This window comes from Solanum verrucosum, unplaced genomic scaffold, assembly GCF_900185275.1.
Source record: "Solanum verrucosum unplaced genomic scaffold, falcon-dt-bn FXZP01000117.1, whole genome shotgun sequence".
NCBI classification, from domain to species: Eukaryota; Viridiplantae; Streptophyta; class Magnoliopsida; order Solanales; family Solanaceae; genus Solanum; species Solanum verrucosum.
Window position 1 is genome coordinate 2,053,822 of NW_026020014.1, and position 26,710 is coordinate 2,080,531.

Genomic DNA, 26,710 nt, shown 5'->3' on the forward strand with positions numbered 1-26,710 from the left:
AAAGCAGCACTGAGATTGCAGTTCAAAAGAAGAGCTACTTGGGATTTAGATTGTTAATTTCTCTTATTAAAACTTCCCAAAGAGAATTGCACTAATGCATAACATGACACCACTAAATTTTTAAAAAAAATGCTTACTACATAAGGATTTTCAAATATTTTAATGTGTTGATAGGAAAAGGCCTTAGCTGTGACAAGAGCTTTTTGGGATTCTTGGTCTGCATGGTTTCCAAATTAGACCTGAAGACAAAACACATCCATATGAGGTCTATCTGACAAGCTCTACATTGAGGAAAAAGAGAGGCCCCAAAACAAGAAAACTGAAAAGAAGTATAGTTTGATAGATTTCTGCTGGATACACGACAGTATCATTACAGATTTTATTTATTCACTAGGTAAAAGACCAATTTTTCTTATCTGCAAGTGAATCTTACTCTCTCCTCTCAATTCTTTTTTCCTTTTTCTTATAGTTAAGATCCAATAATCTTTTTTAACTTTCTCTCTGTATAAATTAAAACATACGGAATATTTAATACTAGTTTGATTTAATTTCACTTTTGAATTGCCTTTTTTAAAGCTGCTGGCGTACAAGTACAAGCGGACACTAACCTCTAGTGTAGAAAAATAATTCGAGCCTCCAAATGATCTTTCTTTTTCTTTTTTTTTCAAAATCAAATACTAGCCATTGCTATGTGAATCTTAGCCTAATAATAAGACAAACATAAAAGACACTACCTTTACGCTACACATAAAACGTAATTTACCTTTAATTCTTCTCGCACACACATAAATTGTACTTTCAATATCTTTTAAATTTCTTTTTCAAAGTTAGCACGCCTCTGTCTGATCTTTATTGACGTTTCATAATAATATTATCTAAATTGAAAATCATTATTGAGTTTTATTTAAAGTTGACGTATTACTCCTATTAATTACCAATTTAAGTGACCATTTCGTTTTGAAAACATCTATTAAAAACAAGTTAGGTTTTTATTATATTTAAATTAAATGGAAGTCGATTCTAAGGTGTTGATAAGTTTATTTTGAAAAATTTAATTCTCCAAGGAATTCATAAATATTCACGTCTAGATTAGAATTTAGATATGCAACATATTCAAGGAGCCAAGGAGGAAATTCTTATTTAAGTAGATCAGAGAATAGTTACAAATTTACATCACATTGATCATCTAGAAGGAGAAAAATAGATATCAGGTCAAATACAAATAAGATTAAAATCGTACCAGTTTTCACTTTTCACTACTGAAGTATGATTTGTTTTAGTGAAGATAAAAAATAAAACAAAGCTTACCAGATGTTCTTATTCAAAATTCTTTATAATAGAATGCCCAGATACTTTAGCCACGAAATTCATCCATGAACTGCTTATGGAATTGTGTAAAACGAGATGCAATAGCTGGTATCTTCTCTTCTTGCGGTAATATTGTGCACCTAAAATGCCACGTTCCAGGACGCTTCATAGAAGCAACAAGTAAATACAAATTTAGTCGAATCCAACAATATAATTCTAAAGAAACATAAGTGTCGAAAAATTCCCCCTAGTTCTCAACACATGCAATCAACAGATTTCTTCTTCGCTACTTGTGCTTTTGCACCAAAAATCTAATTAATTGCCCAATTTTTCTTTCCGCAAAATTAAATTCTTTTGAGGTAGAGAGATTCAAAGTGTTCGGGAAATGCTTATTAATGTTCAATGTTCCCGGCTACATTTTTTTTTAAATGAGCGATAACAGTTACAGACCATATTGACAGAGTATGCCTTGACTATCAGTAACAATATATATATATAAGTGGAATGAGGAAGCAAGTGGGCAAAAATATAACAATCACCTGGCCAAATCCAGAGCCTGAGACAATGACAATTCCAGTGGCATTAAGGAGACGCCAAGCATAAAAGGCATCTGGTGCAGTTTTAGCTTCTTCTGCTGCTTTTATTGCTTTGTCAGGTAAGTTAATACGTGGAAATGAATACAATGCACCTTCTGCTTTATAGCATGTGACTCCCTCCAAACTATTGAATGCGTCTTCCAGTATCTGTTGACGAAGTTGTCGGTTTTAGAAACTGCATCAATTGGAAATTCACCAGAAGGAAGCTTACATGACTCTAATGAAAAATAAAATCATTTTTCGGAAAGCTGAAATGAAAATTAAGCAAAAAAACGGTCTGGGACAATTTTTCTGGAGAAAATTTTTGCCTACTATTTTGAGCACCTCTACTATTCAAATCTAACGTTCATGATCCTAAAACAACTTCAACCACTTCAGCAAAATAAACTAAAAGTTTATTTTGGCAATCCCAGTCTTATATGCTAATTCTACTGACCTTTGCACGCCTTGCCAATGATGAGAGTATTGCTTCTTTCTCAGCAGAATAAGACTCGTATGACTCATCACCCACCTGAATAAATCAACAGAGCAGTGCTGATAGTTAGGCATCTATAACACAGACAAAGCCACAGAGGGGGCTCACATCAAAGCTTCAAAGTTTACAGTTCACAATCAGAGCTGAATTTATGTCGCCCTAGTGACATCATATTTTATCTTCCCACATAAAAAAGTGTGATACCTACAAAATTTGATAAAATGTTCCAGCAATCTCAACTCATTGAAGCAATTACTTTATCAAACTAATTCGACATTTAGACCATGAGATCACCAGATTTAGGATGAACCTACAACACTCATCTGGGAATTTTAGGCAATGGGGGATTATTATCCATTGGGTAACGGGAGAATTCTTATCCAGGATAAGGGGAAACATTCCCTCCGAGTCTGAGGACTTGGCCTTCTTTGATATAATCCTTCCCCTTTTCTTTCTCTTCTTCCTCCTCGAAAGCCTAGCGAAAAAACAGTTACCTGTGTATTTTAGGTCTATTTCATCCTCTTTTAACACATTCAATCATCATGGTTTCACAACTCCAGCGTCTGGACTGATGCATCTGGAGGTCAATATAGGACATGACCAATCCATCTCATGCAATGTTATTACCCTCATACCAAAATTACTACTATATGAATGACTCGGATTCTACTAGACCAAATAAGCAGAAAGTCATTGAGGTAACATTCTGGGAATGCAATAACTGCTAATTCCCAATTATTGAATTGACGGTGGAGACCCCACTCCTTCTTAACAACTCCGCCTTAAACCCAAACTTGTTGGGGTCGGCTATATGAATCCTCAATATCCATTTCACTCCTTTTGGACATGCCATTACCAAACTTTGGAGGGCTCATGATGAGGCTTGCAAGAATCTGACCAGAAATGTTGGAACAAAGATTGACAGATGCCACTTTGTATATCTGTTCCCTGATCTCAGGACTAAATCCAGTGAACTCCATGTAGCCTCCTCGCTTTCCACACTCGCCATAGTATCCTAAAACCAGTAAAAAAGTTAGCAATAAACAATTCAGGATTATGCTGAAGAATTACTAAGCATTATGTCAATAACAACAAGGGACTGATTGATAACTCAACAAAGAAGCACATTGTAGCATACAGTAGTTTCAACACTGCATTTCACTGATTTCAAATGAATGACGGAAAAATCCAGTCAATTTAAATGAGGAATGGATAGATTGATGAATTAATAGTGAACCACATATAACATAACAAGACTACATTGCACTGATCTCAAAGAACAACAAACGTGATAGCCACTTGCATTTACTTCAAAACACCAAGAAATATGATCACATTTAGAGGCTAAAAAACTGTAAGATAAAAAACATATGAATTAGGTGGCAAAATAAATAGAGACGTCAATCACCTCAAAAAAAATCAGAATCAATATACTTAGAGAGCTTCCCTATTATCACAACCTTCCATACCCTATTTGTTTTCTAGCATAAAGTCATATTTTTCATTTTTTTTTCAAGCCTCTAGAACATTATATGTATATTTGACATGAAAAAACTTGACTACTCTAGTACATTTGATCTGACAGCATGGGATTTGTGATCATAATGGGGATGCTGCCCATCAGCCCATGGGGGACTTGTATGTTCTACTTGTGCACTGGGAATTCTGTGAATAATGGATGATGGGGAACTTCCAATGTGTGTGAAGAAGGAATGCAGCATTAGTACCTTACAAAACATTTGATCTTTCATAAAAAAGACAAATATTATAAACTTTCCAACTAGCTTTTCCTTTTCCTTTCTCAACTGAATGGCTACAAACATATCATCCTACGTTGACGGCTCACTTTCATCCTCGTTGTTCACGTTTCCTCACTTGCAAAGATTACAGTAATAATCACTTGATTTTATAAGTTGGACATTTGAAATAAAGAATACATTCATTTAACTTTGAATCTTACTCCTGCAAATTATTCACTATACGATATTAGGATAAAAGATTCCATCACTAGTAGCAGGAGATTTAACCATACAATTAGAAAAATACAGGGGGAAACATTTGTTTTATGGAAACTAGTCATGTCAATTCCAGATAGACATTAGACACCTATGAAACCGTAGGTACATGATCTGTTTCATTGAACTACAAGGTGCACCAAGGTTGATAAACAAACTTCATACCTGAACAGAGCTTTTGTTTCACTTCTGTCCAAAAGAAGTGGATGGTCACATAACGCAAGGACCTAATAAAGAAAGCTCCTTAGAAATCATTCTATTGAGATTAAAAAAAGGAAAACAGAATCTAGAGTCAAACAATTTATTCCCACCTCCCTAAAGAAAGTAATAGGCTTCTGACCCAGGGAATGAGGATTCCCAATATTGCAGTATAAGATCTACATGAATTAGAGAATATTACAGAAAATGACTAGACGACTAGCAAAGCTCAAAATTTACTTATATTGAACTTTGTTAGAATAATTCCTTAAGATATGCATTATTAAAACTATAATGGAAACAAAAAACAAAGTCTACAAGAGCTGTTACCTCATTAAACGGATGAGAGCCTGGATTCTCCGTGAGGTCTTGTTGTAATATCTGCTGTTACCTCATTAAACGGATGAGAGCCTGGATTCTCCGTGAGGTTGTTGTAATATCTGTATCACAAAGAACACCATCAATACATCGGGAGCGGACCCATGTGTGTTCCGGGGATTCACCCGAACCCCCTCGGTATAAATAAGGTAAATTTTCTATATATATATTACTATATAAGAAGAGTGAATAAATTCACTCCTTTTTCGACACGTGGCACCAAAAAAAAGGAGAGGGTTGAACATAAGTGTGAATGTGAGGGTATTTTGGGTATTTAAAAATACCCTCACATTCACACTTATCTACTAAAAAAATATTACTATATAATATATATAATGTATAATGTAAGTACTAGATAAGTGTGAAAGTGAGGGTATTTTGGGTATTTAAAAATACCCTCACATTCACACTTATCTACTAAAAAATATATATATAAGTAGTAGATTTAAATATATTTAAAAATAATATAAGTAATACTATACTTAGTATGCTTAAAAATAGTAAAAACTACATAAAAAGTACTACATATCATATTACAATAATTAACAATTATTTGACACTTTCAATTCTATCAATGCCATATAAATTAGGATAAAAAAGGTAACATTTATATTCAAAAATAATATAAGTAATACTATACATTACAATAATTAATAGCTTAAATATTTAAAAGTTATATAAAAAATTTAATTGACTCTCTAAATTCTATTGCTACCACATAAAATGGATTATATGATAAACATATATTGTTTGAAATTGACGAAAAATAAACTATAAATTACAATATTAACAAAAAAAATTGTCGGCTCCAAAAAATCTATCAATTAAGAACATATATTGTTTCAAATTGACGAAAAAGAAACTATAAATTACAATAATTAACAAAAAAATTCTCTCGACTCCAACAAATCTATCAATTAATGCCACATAAATTGGGACATGGAAAATAACATATATTCTTTAAAAATTAAGTTCAAAATGTACTATAAAATACAATAATTAACAACTTAATATAGTAAAGAGACATATAAAAAATGGTTAATATTTGAAATTTTGCATGTGCCACATAAATTAGAACAAAGAGAGTAATAAATATTATTTTCAAAATTCTGTAAAAAAAAGGTACTACAAATCACAATAGCTAACAATTTAAAATATTTTTAGAATCATATAAAAATTTCAATAACTTCTCAAATTTCATAATATATATGACATAAGAAGAGGGAATAACCAATATATTTATAAAAAGAAATGACATATAAAATGAAATGGACAGAGTATTAGTTTTTGAAAATGGAAAAGGACAAAACACATATAAAATTAAAAGACATATAAAAAAAAATTGGTTTAACTCTCAAACATAAAAAGTAACATATGTTATTAAAAACTTTAATAAAAAGTACTATAATTTACAATAAATAATAACTTAAAATATCTACAAGACAACAAAAAAAAACTAATTTTTGTACTGCTTGTGTCACATAAATTAGGATTGGGATGATTTTAAAATTTTAATTTTGGTTATACATTATAAAATAGCCGAAAAATTGAATGATATAATTTTTTTTAAAATAACCGAATGAATCGTCCTATCGATAACCCTAATGTTACTTCTACTCTGTTTATTTTTACTTAAATTTAGAAAGATATGTTTCATTTCTACCCTCAATCTTATCGGTACATTTATTTGCTATTTGAAATTGAAATTAAAAAGACAAATGACAAATGGCAAATAAGTTTTTATATTAGCTCACTTATGAGCAAAATATATTATAACAATCTTTACTAATTTTATAACAATACATAAACTATACTCTCTCCGTCCCATATTAGATGGGCACTTCCAACTTTACACGGTGATTAAGAAATCATTAATACATTGGAAGACTTCACCATTTTACCCTTTGTTTATATCAATGCACATTGAAATGAGTTACAAAAAATACACATACAATATAGGAATGGTCATATTAATTGTAGGGTAAAATGGAAAAGAATTAATTAATTCTATCCTAATTTAATAAGTGCTCAAATAATATGGAAAAAAAATTTGTAGTAAGATTCTCATCTAATATGGGACGGAGAGAGTAACAATATAACTTTATTAATGTTGGGCCCGGGCAGCGCCCGGGCTTTCTTTACTAGTATATATATATATATATATATATATATAAATATATTAATTTTGAACCCCTCATGAATCTGAATTAAGTTGTAGCAGTGGTAGATTTCCTTTTAATTTGACCCTAGCGTCCAGGGTTGTTCAAGCCCCACTGTGAACCTTTTTTTTTAGCTTCTCTTCCTTTAGTTTCAAGACCAATTTCACCCTTTTTTTAAAAAAAAATGTGTGAAAAGAGTAGATTTAAACCCTAAAAAATCCAAACGTGCTAGAAAGTCTCCCGTAACGGAACTAACTTTTGGTACCAATAAACTATATACTACTTCTTCCTTGGAATTGTGTTTTGTTGGCTTATTTATACATTTATACTTTTATTTTTTTCGAACCCCTAACACTACTATTTCCTTGAAATTGTGTTTTGTTGACTTATTTATATGTTTATATTTTATTTTTTTCGAACCCCTGAATGAAAATCTTGGATCCAGCCCTGTTATACATAGTAGATGTTTTTTTTAGGATTTGTAAGATAAATAAGGTAGCATTTGTTCCAAAAAATGGTGGAAATCCCCCCATATGTTTATACTTTTATTTTTTTCGAACCCCTGAATGAAAATTCTGGATCCAATCCTGTTAAACATAGTAGATGTTTTTTTAGGATTTGTAAGATAAATAAGCTAGCATTTGTTCCAAAAAAAACGGTGGAACCCCGCCCCCCCCCCCCAAAAAAAAAAGAAGCTGAAAACCAACTTTCAACCAAAATAAGCTGAAATTAGAGTGACATTGGCAGGCAGCTAGTGCAAAATTGAGCTTGGGAGCTACCTGAGCATTGCTGACAATTTCTCCGCGGATAGCATATGCATATTTCAAAACCTGAAACAAATAAACAACTACCTGAGCTTAGTTCCCGTTTGTCCACTCACTCAAAAAACGGTGTTCGATTTTTCGAAAGAAATGTAGAAGATGAGTTTCGAAATTTAAAAATTAGTTTTGACCCGTTTATGTTCTTTTTTTTTTTTGGTCAATCACAAATTTTCAAATATCACATTTTTTATGTCTTGTACTAGATGACGTGATTGGACCATGTAGTGGAAGTCAAAAGGGCAAAAAATACCTTTGGATTAAGGTGGTTAAGGGTGATAGGAGAGGATGAATAATAGGAAGCCATAGAAGGAGGAGATCATGGTGAAGAGTGGAGAATAAAAGGGAAGAGGATGTAACGGTGATGAGGAAGAGGTGCGGTGCTGCAATTGGAGACGAACAGGTGGTATGGTATTGCTGATGAGAGTATTTCTGGCTTTGACACCTATCAATCTCTTTGTTTCTCTCTACGTAATATGAGAAACCGTGATTTGTGAGGTACTAGTATTTATCCTAAGTTGTATAAATATATATATGTTATACAATTTTTTAGCACTTAAATCTTTTGGCGTTTTCACTTTATTCTAAAGGTTTATTAAGCATTTACCGTTAAGTTGATGTTATAATTCCATTTTAATTGATATTGCTATTAAGAACCTACTTACATTCAATAAAGGATTATCCAATTGTAGAGTGCGTATTGAAATTTCTTTTTTTCATTCATGTGCTGTGGTTGGAAATATAAAAGTGTATGAATTAGGTGCACATGGCAAGTCCAAACCCTACGACAAATAAGAACTCTACATTTAAGTGGAAAACGAAGGGGAAAAAAACCTATCCGCCATAAACCATTAAATTTCTCGGCAATCAGAACAAAAAAAGGAAACCCAGTCTTCTCTAAACCCACGCTCTTATGACTAATGCCATGCTGCATATGCAACCAGAATCATCAGACTAGATACGGAGGGTCAATAAAAACGAGGTTATAACATGCCCAGTGGTGATATAAAACTGAATATTACTAGATGGAAGTAAAAAACACTGGCTGCGTTATAAGCTAAGATTGCAAAAAGACCAAGACATTTAAATTTCAATTAACCATATGTCGACTTTGGCTAAAGCTTTACCTGTTTGGCATACAAAACAATTCTCACATTGATCATCTAGGAGAGAGGATCAATGTCAAGTCAAATACAAATAAGATTAGAATAAACAATCCCCAACTTGTATGTGCCAAACAATCCTATATCAGCTTTCACTACTGAAACGTAATTGTTTTTGGTGAGAACGGAAATAAAACATACAAAGATGGCTTATTAAAAATTCTCTATAATCAGTCTCCAATAGAATGTACTCCCAGACTCCTTAGCCGCGGAATTCATCCATGAACTGCTTATGGAATTCTGTAAGACGAGATACAATAGCTGGTATCTTTTCTTCTTGCGGTAATATTGTGCACCTAAAATGCCACGTTCCAGGACGCTTCATGGATGTAACAAATAAAAACAGATTTAGTCAAAACAAGCAGTTCCCAATAACCAGTAGTGTAACAAATACCCCTTAGTTCTCAAATTAAAACATCAAGAAATTTTAACATCTACCAGGACCCAGGTATGCAAACTAATCCGTGTCTTGATAAAAGGAACGTTTCTCAAATAAAACAAACCTTGACTGCAGAAACAGTTGTTGTTTATTGAAAAAAATCCTCCAAATTTGTTTTGCCCGATTTCTTTTCACAGTTCATTTTTCATTGAACCCTTCCGAAGGTAAAGAATCTTTTTTTCTTTCTGAAGGTAAAGATACTAAAATTGTTCAGGAAATGCTTATTAAGTTGTTTGTTGATGTTTAATCAATCTCGGTGACACCGTGTGAATTTATAAAATTAGAGGTCAACCTCTCTAGTAAGGGTAAGGTTTGAAATTTTCCGTACACTCTACCCTCCCATACTTCAATTATGGGACTACACTAGGTATGTTGTTGTAGTGATGATAGTTACCAACCATATTAAAACTAGGAATATCATGATGCAAGTGGTGAAAAATATAACAATCACCTGGCCAAATCCAGAGCCTGGGACAACAACAATTCCAGTGGCATTAAGGAGGCGCCGAGCATAAAATGCATCTGGTGCAGTTTTAGCTTCTTCTGCTGCTTTTATTGCTTTGTCAGGTAAGTTGATACGTGGAAATAGATACATTGCACCCTCTGCTTTATTGCATGTTACTCCCTCCAAACTGCTGAATGCATCTTCTAGTGTCTGTTGACAAATTAGTCAAAAATTTGCCAGACACAGAAGAAAAACAGAAAACATACCAATTAGAGAGATGAAATTCACCGAAAGGAGGTACAAAATTTAGATGCCATTTTTGAAAAGCCAAAATGGAACTCTAGAGGAAATTATTTTGGGACATCTCTATTTTAAGAAAATTTCAGACATCATTTTCGGTTCCTACTTTAACCAGCCTTCTTTTCAGATGCAAGGTTCATGATCCAAAAACAATCCACTACTGCACCAGAAAACTAGTTCATTATTTAGTCACCACCAGTTGGATATGCCGATTCTACTGACCTTTGCACGTCTTGCCAAGGATGAGAGTATCCCTTCTTTCTCAGCAGCAAAAGACTCGTATGATTCATCACCCACCTGCAGAAATCAATAGAGCAAGTGCTGATAGTTAAGTATCTATAACACGGAGAAAAGGAACCTCCGAACAAGCTTCTAAGATTATAGAAAAAAGCTGTCCTTCCACTTGAAGGTGTCCTTTTTCCCTGCAGTAATCTCATTTGTTTTGTACATTTCGTCACTTCAGATTATTCAAAAGTCATATTATCTCTCTTGCTCTGGTTTATATTGTTTTACAGATCTGAAAAAGATATGTATAAAAAATTTGATCATGTTATAATCCTACCAACGTGATTAAAAAAAAACGCCTACCCTACAGCTAATTCCCTCATGCAATTATCCTTAAACCAAAATTCCTATTTAAAACGGTAGCAAAAGATTCGGAAACAACTCAACAAAATTAACGAGAAAGTCATTGAGCTACTCGTTCTGGATATAGAAAATTACTACCACTTCCAAAATATTGTATTGATGAAGGTGGACACTCCACTCCACTTAACAACTGAACCTCAATCCAAAGCTAGTTGGGGTCAGTCTCAATATCAATTTCACTCCTTCAGAATGCAATGTCCATGAGTTACACAAACATAGAATACCAACCTTTGGAGGACTCATGACAAGGCTTGCAAGAATCTGACCAGAAATGTTGGAACACAGATTGACAGATGCCACTTTGTATATCTGTTCCCTTATCTCAGGGCTAAATCCAGTAACCTCCATGTAACCTCCTCGCTTTCCACACTCTCCGTAGAATCCTAAAGCCAGTAAAGAAAATTAGCAACAGACAAGGATTGAAAGATCAAAAACATCAGATGCATTCATGAAAATGAAGCCCTCCCCTTCTCCCCATAACTTTGTGACATACAGACAAACGAAAGAGAAAGACAGCCAACAAGAGAGGGCTGGATTGAGGCAGTAATATCTACCTTTTGACACAGACTGAAAAGAAACTAAAGAGATGTCCTTTTCTCCAAATCCCATAGAGCGCGCAACCTTCTTAAATGAGTGGAACTGCTTCTCAGGCACATAAACATTTTCCTGATACACCTGCATGAGTTTCACAATATATAAGAGGACTAATAATATAGAATATTAGTTATTGCACTATCTCAGGAATGGAAAACATTATGAACCCTCCCAAACAAGTGGAGAATCACTGGTAAATTGCCGTGGAAGCAAAATAATTTATCAGAATGAAGCAAAGAAGCATCTAGAGGGGAATAAACTCACTTCATCTGCCAGAAGAACAAGGCCTTCTTTCTTGCAGAATTCCACAATTTCTCGTTGGTTAGCCTCAGCAAGAACCTAAGGTATACATAGAAACTACTCATGTCATTCTGAGATATAATTGGGAAAGGGAAGACCAGCATTTTCAACCACAGTCGGTTCTCATTAAATAACATAAATCACATCCTCTATGTTTGTTTTTTTAAAAAAAAAAGGTACGATGAGATTCCAAAATCTTAAAAACCATTACCTGCCCAGTTGGGTTGCCTGGATTGATCACAGCCAAAGCCCTAACATTAATACCTTTGGATTTTGCAGTTTTCAGCTGATTCTCAAGCTCTGAGACCTCAAGTCCCCATCCTGTTTCCTCATCAAGATAATAAGGAACCTAAATAACCAGATAAAAGCATACATAAGAGGCTCCTGTGTGGTTACCTTCAACTGGAGAGTAAGTCAATCAGGTCATTTTTCATTTAATAATAGGTGACAATAATATCCTCCACAAATAAGCAGGTTAACCAAGCTTATTAATATATATCTTTTCTATAAAGATCTGGTAGTTGAATTCAAAGACAACTACACAACTAACACTGATCAAACTATAAGTTGAAGCAAATGCACTTACGAGAGTGCCACCATGGAGAGCAATTGAAGCGGAATAAAGAGGATATTGAGGGATGGGACAGAGAATTCCATCATTCTCTGACCCGATGAGCAACTGCATCATCATGTGAACCTGAATAGAAGATGAAAACCCAACATTATAAACATCTTGCTATTCTTTTAGTTACTTCTTCAAAGCTGTACAAATAACTTTATGATCAAACAAATTTACCGCAGGGCTTGCACCATCAGTCAAGAAAATATCATTTGGATCAGCAGGGAAGCCATCACGAGCTTCGATACCAGAAGCAATTGTATCACGTAATCCTTTGATACCCTAGATTTAGTAAAACAAAATAATAAGTTCTATGATTATACTGGCTGCAAATCTAGGACAATACGATAAGAAGATATAGTCACCTGACTGTGGCTGTATGCACCTGTTGCTCTACCAGGAATTTGGTCGAGGATCTGGAAAGCTCGTTCTATTGAATCCGCACTACAAAGAAAAGAGAGAATGGAAGACATCAAAATAATAATTTCCCACAGTTTCTGACTGGTTGTATGAGACGTAAACCAGAATTCACAAGTTTTTTGCTTCTATTTGGGTGCAAGCCATAGTCCATACCATAATATTAAGGAAAAAATCTCGAAGAAAGAACCTATCATCTAAAACAAACAAAAATTTGAGAACAAAAGTGAATGACTAATATTTAATAATAACACTACATTGCAAATTTGCAATGACTTCAAAGAATAACAAAAAAGTAGGAGTTCGATTATAGCCAGATAATATGTACACATTTTGAAGCTAAAAAAGCAAAAGCAATACCCATAGAAACTAGGTGCAAATACAACAGAATCATCAATTATCTAAATAATATGCGACTTAGAGCTTCTCAGTCATCATAACCTTCCACATCCAATTGATTTTTAGCTTAAAATTATACATTTTTACTTTTGTCGGGCCTCAAGAACATTATTTGATATGTCAAGTTGACATGAAATAGAAAAGTCAAGTACACGTGATCTGACAGCAAGGGATTTGGGATCATAAACAAGCACCCACACTATGCCCATTGCCCAAAGTTGCATGCTTCTCTTGGGAACTTGTATTTTGGACGTGTGCCCAGGGAATTCTATTGATAATGAACGAGGAGCTTCCGATTTGTTTGAAGAATGAAAGCAGCATTTAATAGCAAACTGATATGGAAAGCAAACTGCAACAGTGTCACCAACACCTTCCTTACAAGCTAAATAATTGCTTAGAACTTTGGGGGGCAAGAAAAGCTTTTGCATTATGTCCCTTTTTGTAAAGATTATGTTACCCTCGTACTTTCTCCAAGGAATAGTGATGAAAATTTCATCTTACATGAATGGCTCACTTCACCAGCATAGTAAACTTTTGCTCACTTGCACAAATTATAATAAGTATCACTTGGTTTTATAAGTTTGACATTTGACTTCAAAGAATTAAAAAGAATGCAATCGTTAAAATTTTATTCTTACTTAAAAGAATTTAAAAAAATACAATCATTAAAATTTGATTCCTACTCCTTCTGCAAATTATTTATTATACAATAACAAGGACTAAAGGTTCCATCGTAGCAGGAGACTAAACTGTACCATGTTTGAAAAGTACAGGGGAAATATTTTTTCTACGGAATTTAGCCATGTTAACTCCATCTCTTCAGACATCTATAAAAACGAAGGTATATAAACTGTTTCCTTGAACTACAAGGTGCACCGAGGTTGATAGACAAACTTCATACCTGAACAAACCTTGCGTTTCACTTTTGTCCAAAATAAGTGGATGATCACATAATGCAAGGACCTAACAAAGGAAGCCTCCTTAGATGCTGATCTATGAAACAAATAAACATAATGTAGAATCAAAAAAATTATCCTCACCTCCCTAAAGAAAGTAATAGGCTGCTGAGCCAGAGATTGAGGATTTCCAATATTGCAGTATAAGATCTGCATGAATTAGAGGAATGAGTACAGAAAAGATCTAGACAACAATAAAGCTCTAGGTCACCTATATTAAGCTTTGTTAAAAGTGAAAGAAGCAAAATTGATTAAGATATGCAATACTATAGCTTAAATGGAAACAAAAAAACAAGTCCAAAAGAGTTGGTACCTCATCAAAGGGATGAGAGCCTGGATTCTCCTTGAGATCTTGTTGTAATTTCTGCATGACGATGCATCACGCAGTACACCATCAATATATTGTTTTTATTGCAAGATTAAGCATTCCCAGAAAATAAATGGCGCAAGTGCAACTAACAAGATTCTGAAATTCAGGTTGATAACTCTAACTAGAGTGTAAAATCGACTACCAAAACTACCTGAGCAAGGTTGACAATTTCTCCACGGACAGCATACTCACATTTCAAAACCTGAAACCAAAAATGAGTTGTAATACATCAAGTCATAGTAAATTCCTACACCAGAACAGGGCAAAATTATAGTATTCACGCCAATGATCTAGGGTCAAATCAGATGGGATGCTTTGCGCAACAAACGTCACGAATCATAAGCACCCCAATTGAAACAAATAAAATATATAGACGTCACATACACTACTCGTTGGTATAATAACTTGTAGACATTACTTGGTATCAGATTAATTAAAGTATGTAAAGAATAAATAGATGAAAAATCCTACACTTCTGGGAAGAGATTAACCTATAAAGAAAACATATAAACACAGAGCAAAACCAAAATTAAAAAAGTTATGTGGTGTAAACTCTTTCCTTTCTGCGGACAGCTATCAAATTGGATCACACGTATTTTTGAATATGTCGTTACATCAGGTACATGTTTTGCTTTTCCATTGTTTTTTATATTCCTGCTCGTGCCTGGATAGAGAATGGGCACAACTTCCCCTCTTCCCGTTCAACTGTCCAAACAGGCCAGCCTAAAATGAAAATCCTTAATAGCCGAAGTAAGGGACTTTCTTACTGGAGCATGCATAACGGACAAGGACCAATTAAATCAATATGTAAAGAAACCAATCACGAAACACTTGAAAAATCCTTAAATTGGTGAAACTAAAAAAAGCTCAAGTCAATTAGAGCAATAGCAGAAAAATAAAAATTCAAAATCAACAGTTAAAAGAAATAGGAATACCTTTGGATTAACGTTGTTAAGAGTGACCGGAGTGGATGAATAATCGGAAGCCATTGAATCAGAAGAAGTGGATAAAAAACGAAGAACAGCAGGTGATTGAGAAGAAGAAGAGGTGAGCCGCTGCAACACGGAAGTAGAAGTAGTAATAGGAGAAGAAGACGAACAGGTGGTCCTGCTCCTATTGATGAGAGTTTTGGCTTTATCAGCTACGAATCTCCGCATTCTGGATTTGGGCGAACAGTGGGCGGAGAGTGAAGAGCGGTTAACGTTTTCGATTCACCAACTTTTTTACCACTTTTCGCATAAATCGAGCGCACTTTTGACTTACGGCCCACGTTTTTGGCGGAGAATCAGTACCCTCTGACTCTGATTGGTGAGGATAGTTTCGTTAGGTACTTTAATAGAGAACTAGTCTATGGGTATTCTGTCGATGGCGACTACCCAATCGCCGCCCCCTGTATTTGTATTGGCTTTCGCTAAAAAGGAATCAAGAGATATGGGTATCAATTTTTTTAAAGTCATATTAAATAGAAATCAGTAGTAAAAGAGCACAATGTAAGCAAATCTTAAATTTATTTTAAAAGAAGATCGGTAGTTCTTAATAGCCCCTCGGTTAAAAAAAAAAAAGGAGTCAAAGAAATCCTGAAAAAGAAATAATAGAAGTACAAAAAACAACAGATAGTAATAGAAAAGTAATTATGTATAGCAACGTAATTTGATAGTCGAAATACAAAACAACACAGAATAACATAATTGAATGACCAAGAACTACAGAAGCAATACTACATCTACTAGTACGGATGAATAACAAGACAACGCACAACTATCAACTAAATGTTTATCCTAAATATGTGTCATTCACAACTTTCTATCTATAGGCATGTCCTTGATAAGTTTAAACTTCATCATGTCCTGTCTAATCATAATTCACATCTATATCATACTTCTATGATCTACCTCTACCTTTTTTGGAACCATCCATAGTGAACCTCTCATACCTTTATACTAGGGCATTGAATATCTACTCTTTACATGATTGAACGATCTCAACTTCGTTTTCCGCATCTTGTTCTCCACCAAAACCATTCCCCGAGTAATTTTTTAATACATGAATTCTTCCCGTCCAACAAAAAAAAATAGTTTTTCATAAATTCTTCTAAGGTTTTTCTTTTATGTCTACTAAACCATTTTTTTAATTCTAGATAGGCGTTAATCGTGATCAAGTCATCTTCATCCTAATTAATTACCCCTTTGTCCCTAATTACTTGTCCACTTTTTTCTTTTTTAGTTATTCCTAATTACTTGCCATTTTGACAAATCAAGAAAGGATAAAAAAAATTTTTACCTATTATACCTCAATTAATTACTTTAAAAAAGGTATAACTTCTTGAAAATGGTAAACACACTATGTCATCCTTCTTTTAATCCTAATTATACAGTTGGTTCAATAAATTTACAAGCGATCACATGAAAATTATAAATCAAGCTAAGTGAGAATATTCATTGCTTTCCTCGAATCATTGGAATTAGATCAAGAGCATATCTATCGAGGAATTGACCGAATATTACTGCATCTTATTTTAGCTGTTTTTTTAATAGCTATCAATACTATCCAAGAAAGACTAGGACAACTAAGGAGCCTCCCCTTGTTGACTTGTCTCAACTTTTCTCATTTTGTTCACAAATCTTTTATAATTAATAAATTAAATTACAAGCAACATTTGTCAGTTTTGTTCACAATGCTTTTATAAAACATACATAATCTTACATACAGGTTAAAAGAATGTCACTGCCGGAAAAAGAATACACGCAGTAGTAGATTGCCAAATAACTGGACTTTTTTTTCTTCAAAGAAAAAAGAAACTGAATTTTTTAATATACTTCCTAGAGAAGATTAATTTAGTCCATACTTTTTTATGTTTACAAGGAAGAATCAAAGACAACTGCTGTCTTTGGTAACCAAGTATCGCCTTGTATGAGAGACGGTACGGTGTATTGGGCCGCCTGGTCTGGGGTAATGCTGGACTTATAACCGGCCCATTTGACCCTTTGGGTCACAGATGCACCTGGGCCGGTGTTGGCATACTCAGCATAGAAAATGGTGTTGGCTGGCTCCACACCACTGACCCATTCAATCCAACCTAGAGGATTCAAGAATGCACCAATAGTGGACTGCATGATTACTGTTGTAGAGTAGTCCTTCCAGGGCCTGCCCAAGTATGTTGGAGCTTTCAGATCATCCAATGGTGAAAGATCACACTTTTGAATAGACATGCCTGAATTCTGATTTGGGTCTTTTTTGCCTTGGGCCGTAATGGTCACAAACTGATTGGGTAATGGTTGTCTGGGCTGGATTTTACAACTTTGGAAAACAACCGCAGCGTTACCAAACATGAAATCGATTGTACCTGTAATGTCACATTCGCGGTAAAATTGACGGTTGGAGTGAGCATAAAGGGTGTCCTGGAAGGCATCAAAGGAGCATCGATAAAATACAGATTGATCGGACCCTGAACGCATGGCCACTGCCTGGTGCTTTGCGGCCCCAGCGGTGTTCTTGAATGTTATGTCTCTGGCAATGAAGCCTCTACCAGCAACAGCTGATACATGTACAAAAATGAACCAAATTATTTAATTTAACCAACCAGGTAAAAAAAATTGTAACATTAGCTAATTCCTCTCATTTTCAGCAAAAAGGAATTTTAGGCTAAATACAAAAAGAGAGGGCAAAATGATAAATGAACAATTAATGATGTCATTTGAAAGCCTCAACTAACCACTCCACCAGGCGGCAACTGAATTCACATGGGTGGCAAACTGAGACATCAAATCACATGGTGACAAACAAAAACCATGTGCATCAGAATAACACTGAATCAGTTAGATAAGGCCATCAAAGACCACGTGCCAACACACCATATGACCATAACATGAATCCACGAGTTCACTAAGCATTGGGATGCTTAGTTCAGGATTAGATATTTTGAGCATGAACAGTGGGTCAATATAGAGTTAAATAATTCACTGGGATGAGCCTAGTTATCATATAAATAAATTTCATGTCTAACTCAATTCAAACATCAACTCAAAAAGCGTGTATCATCGAAAATATCTTTTAACTCATCGAGGATCATCAAGTTGTAATAAACATTTAAATATGTACAACCGCAAAAACAAAACAGAAAAGATCAAAGTCAATTTCTTAGACCAACCTACCTTTTGACAAAAATCCTATAGAACCCGTTTTTAAATAATCTATTGCTAATATCTTAAGACTAAAAATTTTCTTAACAAAAAAAGTTGACCCTTTCTTTTAACCTTGTAGTACAATTTTAATCAGCAACTAGTAGTTTTTAGAACTAGAAGAAAGATCTAAATAATTACTCTGAAAACATAATACAGTTGGCTAATTTAGTACTTGACCATGTAAATTCAATAATCTTGAATTTCTATAACTAACAAATGAAATGAGTTTGTATTTTGTGTGAATAATTGGTGCGAGTAAAAAATTCTTATTATTAAATGAAAACTTACCAAATGTGGCCGTCTCAAAAGTGGGAGTTCCATCGATGAAGTTCAAGCTGCCGGAAATAATGGTCTTAGTTTTGCCATCGCCGTACATCATGACATTCCAAAGAGACTTATCCATTCTCACTGTCTCAACATATTCACCTTCCTTCACATATATCACGAATGTCGTTTTGCTCTTTTTCGGCACCATTTTCACTGCTTCTCCAATAGTCATAACATTTCCGGAACCATCACTCGCCACTGTCACGTCCGGTCTCGGATTAACCTCCTGCATAAGTCTCCGGTCACCCGCTGCTACCCATTCCGGGAATTCCCCAATGTTCAACAATTTCCGGTGAATCGGAATATTGAATTTACCTAGAATCCCAAAAATGTTAGCCACAATAGCTAAACTGTTGCTGGTAAATTCTGTCGAATTTTTCATTAACAGCTTAGCGTCGTTCACGAATGTGGCATTCATTTCTTCGAGTGCGTCCAAGCAAGTCTCCTGATCTGTAAGCGTCGAGCTCAACCAAGTTCTGAGATCGTCGATTTTGGGTCCTGAAAGCAGTTTTGCGCCTCCGTTCACTTGCACTGATGAAACAGAGTCGTTAAGTTTATCAATTGCATCGTCGAATACAGTCTCGCAGACTTTCAATGCCCTTTGTACTTTGGGTTCTTTAGTCAATTTCGCCCAATTCTGCGGTCCAGAAGAAAGATTGTTGACCGCATCCATGGCGATTTTCAAAGAAAGTACGAACAGCGTTTCTGGATCAGTGATATTTGAGGATGATAAGCTTGATAAGCACGAATCTTTGTACTCAGTTAAGCTACAGAGAACTTCCAGGGATTGAGCAGTAGAAGAGGTTTGTTTCGAATCGTTGTCCTTTTCGTTGTTTTTGTGAACAACAGTTCCAACAACTATGCCTACAACTGCAATAAGGAGAAGAATGGCAGAGACAATTAAGATAATGAGACGCTTACGGGTTTTCTTCCTGAAAGCTTGTTCTTCCAACTCATCCACTTTGCCATAGCCTTTGAAAGATTTGATTGTATCCATTGATGAAGAAACTGAATGAATTTCTGAGTTTGTTTGTTTTTTTTCAGATTTTGTAACTTGTAAATGGGGATTTTGTATTGAGATATCTTTTGTGTCTGGTTCTGAATTCTAATTGAAGGATGCCATTTTTATACAAAGTTTAGGTGACAAATGGGGCTTCACTTTTTCCGAGATGCTTCCATGTCGTTAAAGATCTCATTCCTGATTTCTGAATAATTTAGTGGCACGACACAACTTATCATTTTATATTATTAAAATAACATGATTGTTGTCTTCTGAGTCTGAGTTCCATCGTGAGCACAATAAGCAACAGGAATTAACAAGTATAGAGTTTTAGTTATAGGTATTTATTTATTTTTAGTCTAAAGATTTAGTTTAGGTGACAAATGCGGCTACCCTTTTTTTTTTGTTTTTTTTTTCTTGTGTAATTTGATCACTCTATCGTGTGACAGGTATGCATTTAATTTGCAAAGCAGAAATAATGATATTAGCTGGCCTGTCTGTTTCTCTATATTTTGGGGCGGATTTGGATGGACTTTGTCTAAGTAAAATATCTATCTTCATTCGCCAGAGCCAGCAGAAACCCATACACAGAATAAATAGCATTTGAACAAGACATGTTGAAAGCAAAAATATACAATAATTGAATTTTCACAAAATACATATTGTCTATTAAGTTGGGCAATTAGCATATTTTTAATCCTTCAGTTGTTAATAATTTTAAACTCTGGTCATTATGATAAGCTAAGTAAATCCTTTTAACATTGAATTAATTGAAATATTCACGTTTGATCTCTTTACTAGTTAATATTCATATATTTACAATAATAATTAACTTTTCCTCTGCTGAATTGCTCAAGTGTAGTGATAAACTAATATGCAGCTGGAATGATGGCAAATTGGCAATACGCGGCCAGCAAGTCCAATGTGCGAGGAAGGTCAATGCAAATGCAAGGAACGGGCCGCGTACGCATGCCGTGTGCCTTAAAAATTAAGCAGTGGGTGGAAATGTTAGTAATCTAAGCCAGCACAATGATGAATAATACAAGTAATATATTGTGTGTGATCATTTTTAGTGTATACACATGGAAACAATAAACCGTTAAGAAGGGGTGCATGTGGTGTGGATCCCATTTGAGTTTAGACAAAGTATCATTTTTGTTGCCTCCATTCTCCGCTAATTGCGCCTTATAACATACTTTCTCTACTCATGTCCCTCATCTATAGACTATAAGTTTTTTTGTCCATTAGGTGTTTTTGTATCTGTTTTAATTTTTGAGGCCTAGACTAATTTAGATTAAACGTTGCATAAATAGAAAAGCATTTTCTACTTAGATTTTTTCATTCACATGATTCAAACAAAACACATCTTATTAGTAAGAGTGAAGGAGTCATATCTAGGTAACCACAAACCTTGATGGTTAAGATTGGTAAGTTAGTATAGAGTATAGACTTTCCAATTATTATACATAGATAAGTATTAAACTATTACTTAACCAAAATGGAGAATGTTGATCAAGAAAGAGATGGAACATGTTAATTGGGGACGTGATTACTTCTTCACTATATGGGTTTGCAATTGAACATGTTGTAAAATTCCTACTAATAAGAAAAGTAAGAGAGAAACAACTCCAGGCCCAAGCCCATAAAATATATAGCAGAATATTTCAACTGGTCTATTGTTAAAAGGGTGATTTCTTTTTCATTTCAATCCCATAGCGGGATGGTATAAAGTACAAACATATTTGGAGGCTGGAGCTGATCATAAGGAGATGGTATACTACCTAAACAAAAACAATTTAGATGGACATTTTCTATGTTAAACAATAAAAGCTCATCACTAATTTTAGTTGACAACGGATTATAAAAGGAATCTCGTTAGCTACCGGCTATTTTACTACAAATTTCGTAGCTTATACCTATTTATTTTAGTGTACTCAAGGATTTTGATTAATGCATATTGATTTGTTAAGATACAATTTATTATTACTTGAGATTTAAGGGAATAATAGTAAAGAATAAACAGTCAGCAACAACAACTAGTTGGAGACGTTAGGATATAGGCCAAGTATAAGCATAAGTTCTCTTTTTTTTTTTTTTTCTTTTGCTTTTCACTTAAGATAAAAATTGCACACGATAGTTAATATTAACATGTACAATACATCACTGAAATTCCTCAACACGAATAGAAGTTCATAAAACACAATTCCAATACTCCAATTCGTGGATGAATCTTGTTATTTTGCCGTCAGCCAAATGCAAAATGCCAATGCCCTGCACACTAGGTCTCCACGGCTTGATCAAACTAACCACTTCTCTAAAGAAAAATGGCACCAATAATAAGTAATTGAAACAAAATAGTAGTCCCTCGAATATCATTTTACGTTTCAAAGACCTAGAGAAAAAGGGAAGCCAGTGGAGCTCAACCAACTACCTCCAGCAATGAACCTGCCAGGAGAATAAGCTTGGGCCTCAGTTGAACTTGTAATTACCTTATGCCCTTTCCATTTAACCCTTCCTGAGGTCGCTGCTCCTGCCCCTGTATTTGCATACTCACCATAAAACAGAGTATTCAATGCAAAATTCCCATTCCATTCATGCCATCCAGCAGGCTGAATCACGTCAGTAATCGACGATTGCATGATCACAGTCCTCGAATACTCTTTCCACGGCCTTCCTAGATAGGTAGGGAAACTATTCTGCACCGGTCTCAGATCAGACGTTGCACCAATTCTACATTTCTGGATAACAATACCAGTGTTCTGGTTGGGGTCAGTTCTTCCTTGGGCAGTAACCATGTTCTTCTGGCCCGAACCAGGACGCCTGGCGTGAATATCACAGTCTTGTAAAACAGCAGCACCATTTCCAAAAATAAAATCAACGGTACCAGCAACTAAACATTGTACAAAGAATTGACGATTGGAGTGGACATAGAGGGTGTCCTGATAAGCTAATATGTCACATCTATAAAATGCGGACAAATCAGACCCCACGCGAAGTGCCACGGCTTGATGCTTCGAGGCTCCTGCTGTGTTTTGGAAGGTTATGTCCCGGGCCAAGAACTTTTCCCCCACCGCCGCTGCATGAAATTAGTTACTATGTCATTTCTGTTTTGGACAACTCATCAATATTTATATATATGACAACTGTCATGTTACATTTTTGAATAAATATCCCAGCGACTAAAGTACAAAACAGTGGAGGGTGTCTCTCCTCTATTATTGTCAGCAGCTAAGAATGTACCCGTGAGCTGTTCTTATCGGACCAACGATTATTATAGGCTGCTGCCAATAGAAAATTATAGTATACTGTAGTAAAATATTACTCCATACAAGGCGAAAATAGATTATCCTTTTTCTATGAAGTATTTAAGGGAAAGGGAGCGCAACCCCAGCTGGAAAGCAGATTCTAGTGATCTATATCACAAGCTGATAGATACACTACTAGCAAAAAGTGGCTCACAAATCTATATCGTTCTATCCATAAGATATGCCTTTTATCCAACCTTTACAGACGTGGGATTCGTTACACCAATAATGTACAAGTAGGGGTATGTTGTTTGGTGACAGATAAAAATCTCAGGATAAAAAACAAGAGTATTTGGTTACAAGTGTTAGTTAATCTTAAATTATTTATCTCTCTATTTGTATTACAATAATGAGATAACTATATCTCATATTTGTGCCAAACAACTCTTAAATTCTGCTCAACTACTACCAAACAAGAATAGTCTATTACTGAACTAGTAATATTTAGTCAAGTCTCATTTAATTATTCTTTCTCCTTTAAACGGTAAATTAGTGAACTTTTATTTAACAGTGAGGATAAATCAACCAAAATGCTACTCACTTGACAAACTATAGAGTGAAGTACTATATATGGACTGATGATGCTCCTAGATAGTAGCTTAGCAGTACCCTAGTTCTGAATGAAACGTATGTTTATTTGCTTTTCACTTACCTTATCTATAAAGTATTAAAGTAAAAAATTATATTATTGGTAACATTTAACTCTACCTTATATAAGTAAAGTATTAAAGTAAAAAATTATATTATTCGTAACATTTAACTCTACCTTATATAAGTAGTTATGTATGGGGTTACGTTGAGATAATAATCTCAAATTAAAATTTGAAATTAATTCTAACTTACCAACTGTAGCAGAGTGGAAGGTAGTGCTGCCATCTTGCACATTCCTACTTGCGGTAATTATTGTATTGCTTCTGCCATCTCCCATAAACATAATATTCGTCTTCTTCTTCGGCACATCCACATTTTCCCTGTAAACACCTGCTTTTATCCTAATCACATACCTCTTGCTACTCTTCTCCGGCGCTTTCGCTACCGCCTCCGACACCGTTTTGTAATCTCCGCTTCCGTCGGCCGCCACAACCACATCTGGCGTCACCGTCGACGACTGCAACAACCTCCTGTCGCCGGCGGACAACCATTCCGGCCACTCGCCGTTATCCTCTACTAACTTCCTGTTGCCCGATAATTTCATCTCATTTGCAATGTCGGTATTGGTCATGCTACAGATCATAGCTAAAGCATTGCTGCACATTTTTTCCACGTGCTTTTGACCTTTCAGCAAAACTTTGCGGACCTTTTTATCGGCCTCATCGTGAGAGAAACCGTCGAGGCAAGTTTCCTGGTTTGTAATTGCGGAACTTATTAGAGTTTTCAGGTCTTCAGCGTGTTCTTTCAATGATTTTTTGTTGGGATATAGTTCCAGATCTGCTACAGCAGTGTGGAGCTCGTCGAGTGTCTCGTCCATCGTCTCCAGGCAGTCATGTAGCGCAACCTTTTCCCGTGGGGTTAAACCTATTAAAACAAGATACGTTGAGATGACCGAGAATTGGTATATGGCATCAATGTGTTTCTAAGAACATTAATTTTTATAATATTAAGTTTAACCTGTCGAGACATACCTTTCCTAGTTTTGATGAGTTCCTTGACTGCATAGTAATTGCGTCGAACGGCCTTGACAGTGATATTCAAGGACAATTCAATCACATCTTTTTGGCTTGTTACTTTTTTTGAGAAATCAGTAACATTGACAATTGCAGAGTAACACAGTTCGGGGTGTAGAGTGTTGCTACACGCAGATTTTACGATGGCATGAGCTGAAGAGGATATGGCCATTATGTCTGCATGATCGTCGGAGTTATTCGAACGAGATTTAACTCCGGCGACTACTCCGATTACTGCTGCAACGAGCAGCACTGAGGCAACAATGGCCAAGTAGATTTTTTTCTTCCTTTTAGAAAAATCAATTTGTTTGCCGGAATCCAACATTTCGGCGAAAAAATCTTTGACACGTGTCATTTTGGATGAAGAAATTTAAAGGAGAGTTGTGGAAATATTGGATCGGAATGGTGGGGGTTTTATATCCATGAGTCGTGACATTGGTCCTAATTTCAACATTTCTATTTTTTATTCTTATATTATTAAGTTATCGAAAAAATATACATACGCTAATTTTCTGAAATATGAGATTCAAATTTTCAAAAAAGACAGTATGGCATTTACGTGGAATAAATTTGATATATATTGAAATATTGTTTTTGTTATAATGTAAATTTGCATGTATATAATAATAGATGCAATGCATGTGAATGGTCGGGAAGGTATCGATACTTTTCTTTCGTTTGATTACTTTTGGAGAAAAATTCTCGTTGTGTCACCTTTATCAGTAACTTTAATCAATTATTATCACTCCATCATTGATTTTGCAAAGTGACATGTTTAGTTGAATATTAAATTTGTTAACAGAATAACAAGTGGGTGAAGCAACAAAAAGAAAAAAGAAAAACTTTAGCCTGGGCCAGGATATTGGACATCGTAAAATTGATAAACCTAAAAAAAACTACACCCTTCGTCCCATTTTATATGGCACTTTTTGGATTTCAAGATTCAAACGAATCTATCTTTTACCGTAAATTTTTCATAGATCCTTTAAACATTTTGTATTATCAATTATTGTGACTTATTGTACTTTTTACGTAGTTTACAAATATATAAATTTCATTTCAAGAAATTTGAAAATTCCATGCGCAAACTCCCGATCAAACTTAAACTATTTGAATTTCGAAAAACAAAAAGTGTCACATAAATTGAGACAGAGGGAGTAGATGTTAATGCCTAAAAAATTTTATTATGAAAGAGGCACAATCAACAAAAGTGTAAGAGGCTCCATTAACTTTTTGACACATGGATAAGTGGGTCATTTATCTACTTTAAAACTAGAATGCCATCACTAACAAGAGAGAGAATATATTTACACAATAAATTGAGTTGAACAAATATAAAAAAAAATACAAGAAAAATTAAACATTTGTTGCTTCTTTTTTTAATATTTTGAGATTATATTAAAAATGTTATGTAGTTGTACGTTAGTTTTACGGATTTATTTTGATATGATATATATTTTCGATTTTATCACTGATACTTTTTTACTATTAGTTTTTTTATTATAAAATAGTACTTAAAATTTTTGTGGAGTACATTTAATTTATTTCATTTTTGTTGAATTTTCTAAATAATGATTTATTTAAGTTAAAGATGGCTAGATTTAGAGAAAAAGACAAGATTTGAAAAATATTATTT

The 26,710-nt window shown here is 34.6% G+C and overlaps 3 protein-coding genes and 1 long non-coding RNA gene across 5 annotated transcripts; all 4 read right to left on the minus strand.

Annotated features, from left to right (window-relative positions):
- Positions 1 to 1,118: 1,118 nt before the first annotated feature.
- On the minus strand, positions 1,119 to 16,007 carry LOC125820593 (alanine aminotransferase 2, mitochondrial-like). 2 transcript variants are annotated; one of them, XM_049499997.1, is made up of 15 exons: positions 15,533 to 15,944; positions 14,749 to 14,799; positions 14,541 to 14,591; positions 14,312 to 14,377; positions 14,173 to 14,234; positions 12,821 to 12,899; positions 12,633 to 12,737; positions 12,423 to 12,533; positions 12,048 to 12,185; positions 11,801 to 11,875; positions 11,497 to 11,617; positions 11,171 to 11,325; positions 10,517 to 10,591; positions 10,001 to 10,204; positions 1,119 to 1,471 (listed from the first exon to the last, which is right to left on the minus strand). In XM_049499997.1, the coding sequence occupies exons 1-15, from the start codon at positions 15,752 to 15,754 to the stop codon at positions 1,355 to 1,357; spliced, it is 1,632 nt and encodes a 543-aa protein (XP_049355954.1). In that variant the 5' UTR covers positions 15,755 to 15,944; the 3' UTR covers positions 1,119 to 1,354. The 2 variants fall into 2 exon arrangements, with proteins under 2 accessions (XP_049355954.1, XP_049355955.1); XM_049499998.1 differs by lacking the exon at positions 1,119 to 1,471 and adding an exon at positions 9,036 to 9,429 and having other exon boundaries at positions 15,533 to 16,007.
- On the minus strand, positions 4,557 to 5,019 carry LOC125820594 (uncharacterized). Its single transcript, XR_007442540.1, has 3 exons — positions 4,984 to 5,019; positions 4,706 to 4,771; positions 4,557 to 4,621 (listed from the first exon to the last, which is right to left on the minus strand). It is a non-coding gene; the product is annotated as an uncharacterized LOC125820594 (long non-coding RNA).
- Positions 16,008 to 17,201: 1,194 nt separating the features above from the next.
- Positions 17,202 to 20,365, minus strand: LOC125820670 (pectinesterase 3). The gene is made up of 2 exons (XM_049500092.1): positions 19,067 to 20,365; positions 17,202 to 18,132 (listed from the first exon to the last, which is right to left on the minus strand). Exons 1-2 carry the CDS (start codon positions 20,100 to 20,102, stop codon positions 17,453 to 17,455), a joined length of 1,716 nt encoding a protein of 571 aa, XP_049356049.1. The 5' UTR covers positions 20,103 to 20,365; the 3' UTR covers positions 17,202 to 17,452.
- Positions 20,366 to 22,173: 1,808 nt separating this feature from the next.
- On the minus strand, positions 22,174 to 25,529 carry LOC125820585 (pectinesterase/pectinesterase inhibitor U1). Its single transcript, XM_049499989.1, has 3 exons — positions 25,033 to 25,529; positions 24,254 to 24,925; positions 22,174 to 23,181 (listed from the first exon to the last, which is right to left on the minus strand). Exons 1-3 carry the CDS (start codon positions 25,427 to 25,429, stop codon positions 22,490 to 22,492), a joined length of 1,761 nt encoding a protein of 586 aa, XP_049355946.1. The 5' UTR covers positions 25,430 to 25,529; the 3' UTR covers positions 22,174 to 22,489.
- Positions 25,530 to 26,710: the final 1,181 nt, after the last annotated feature.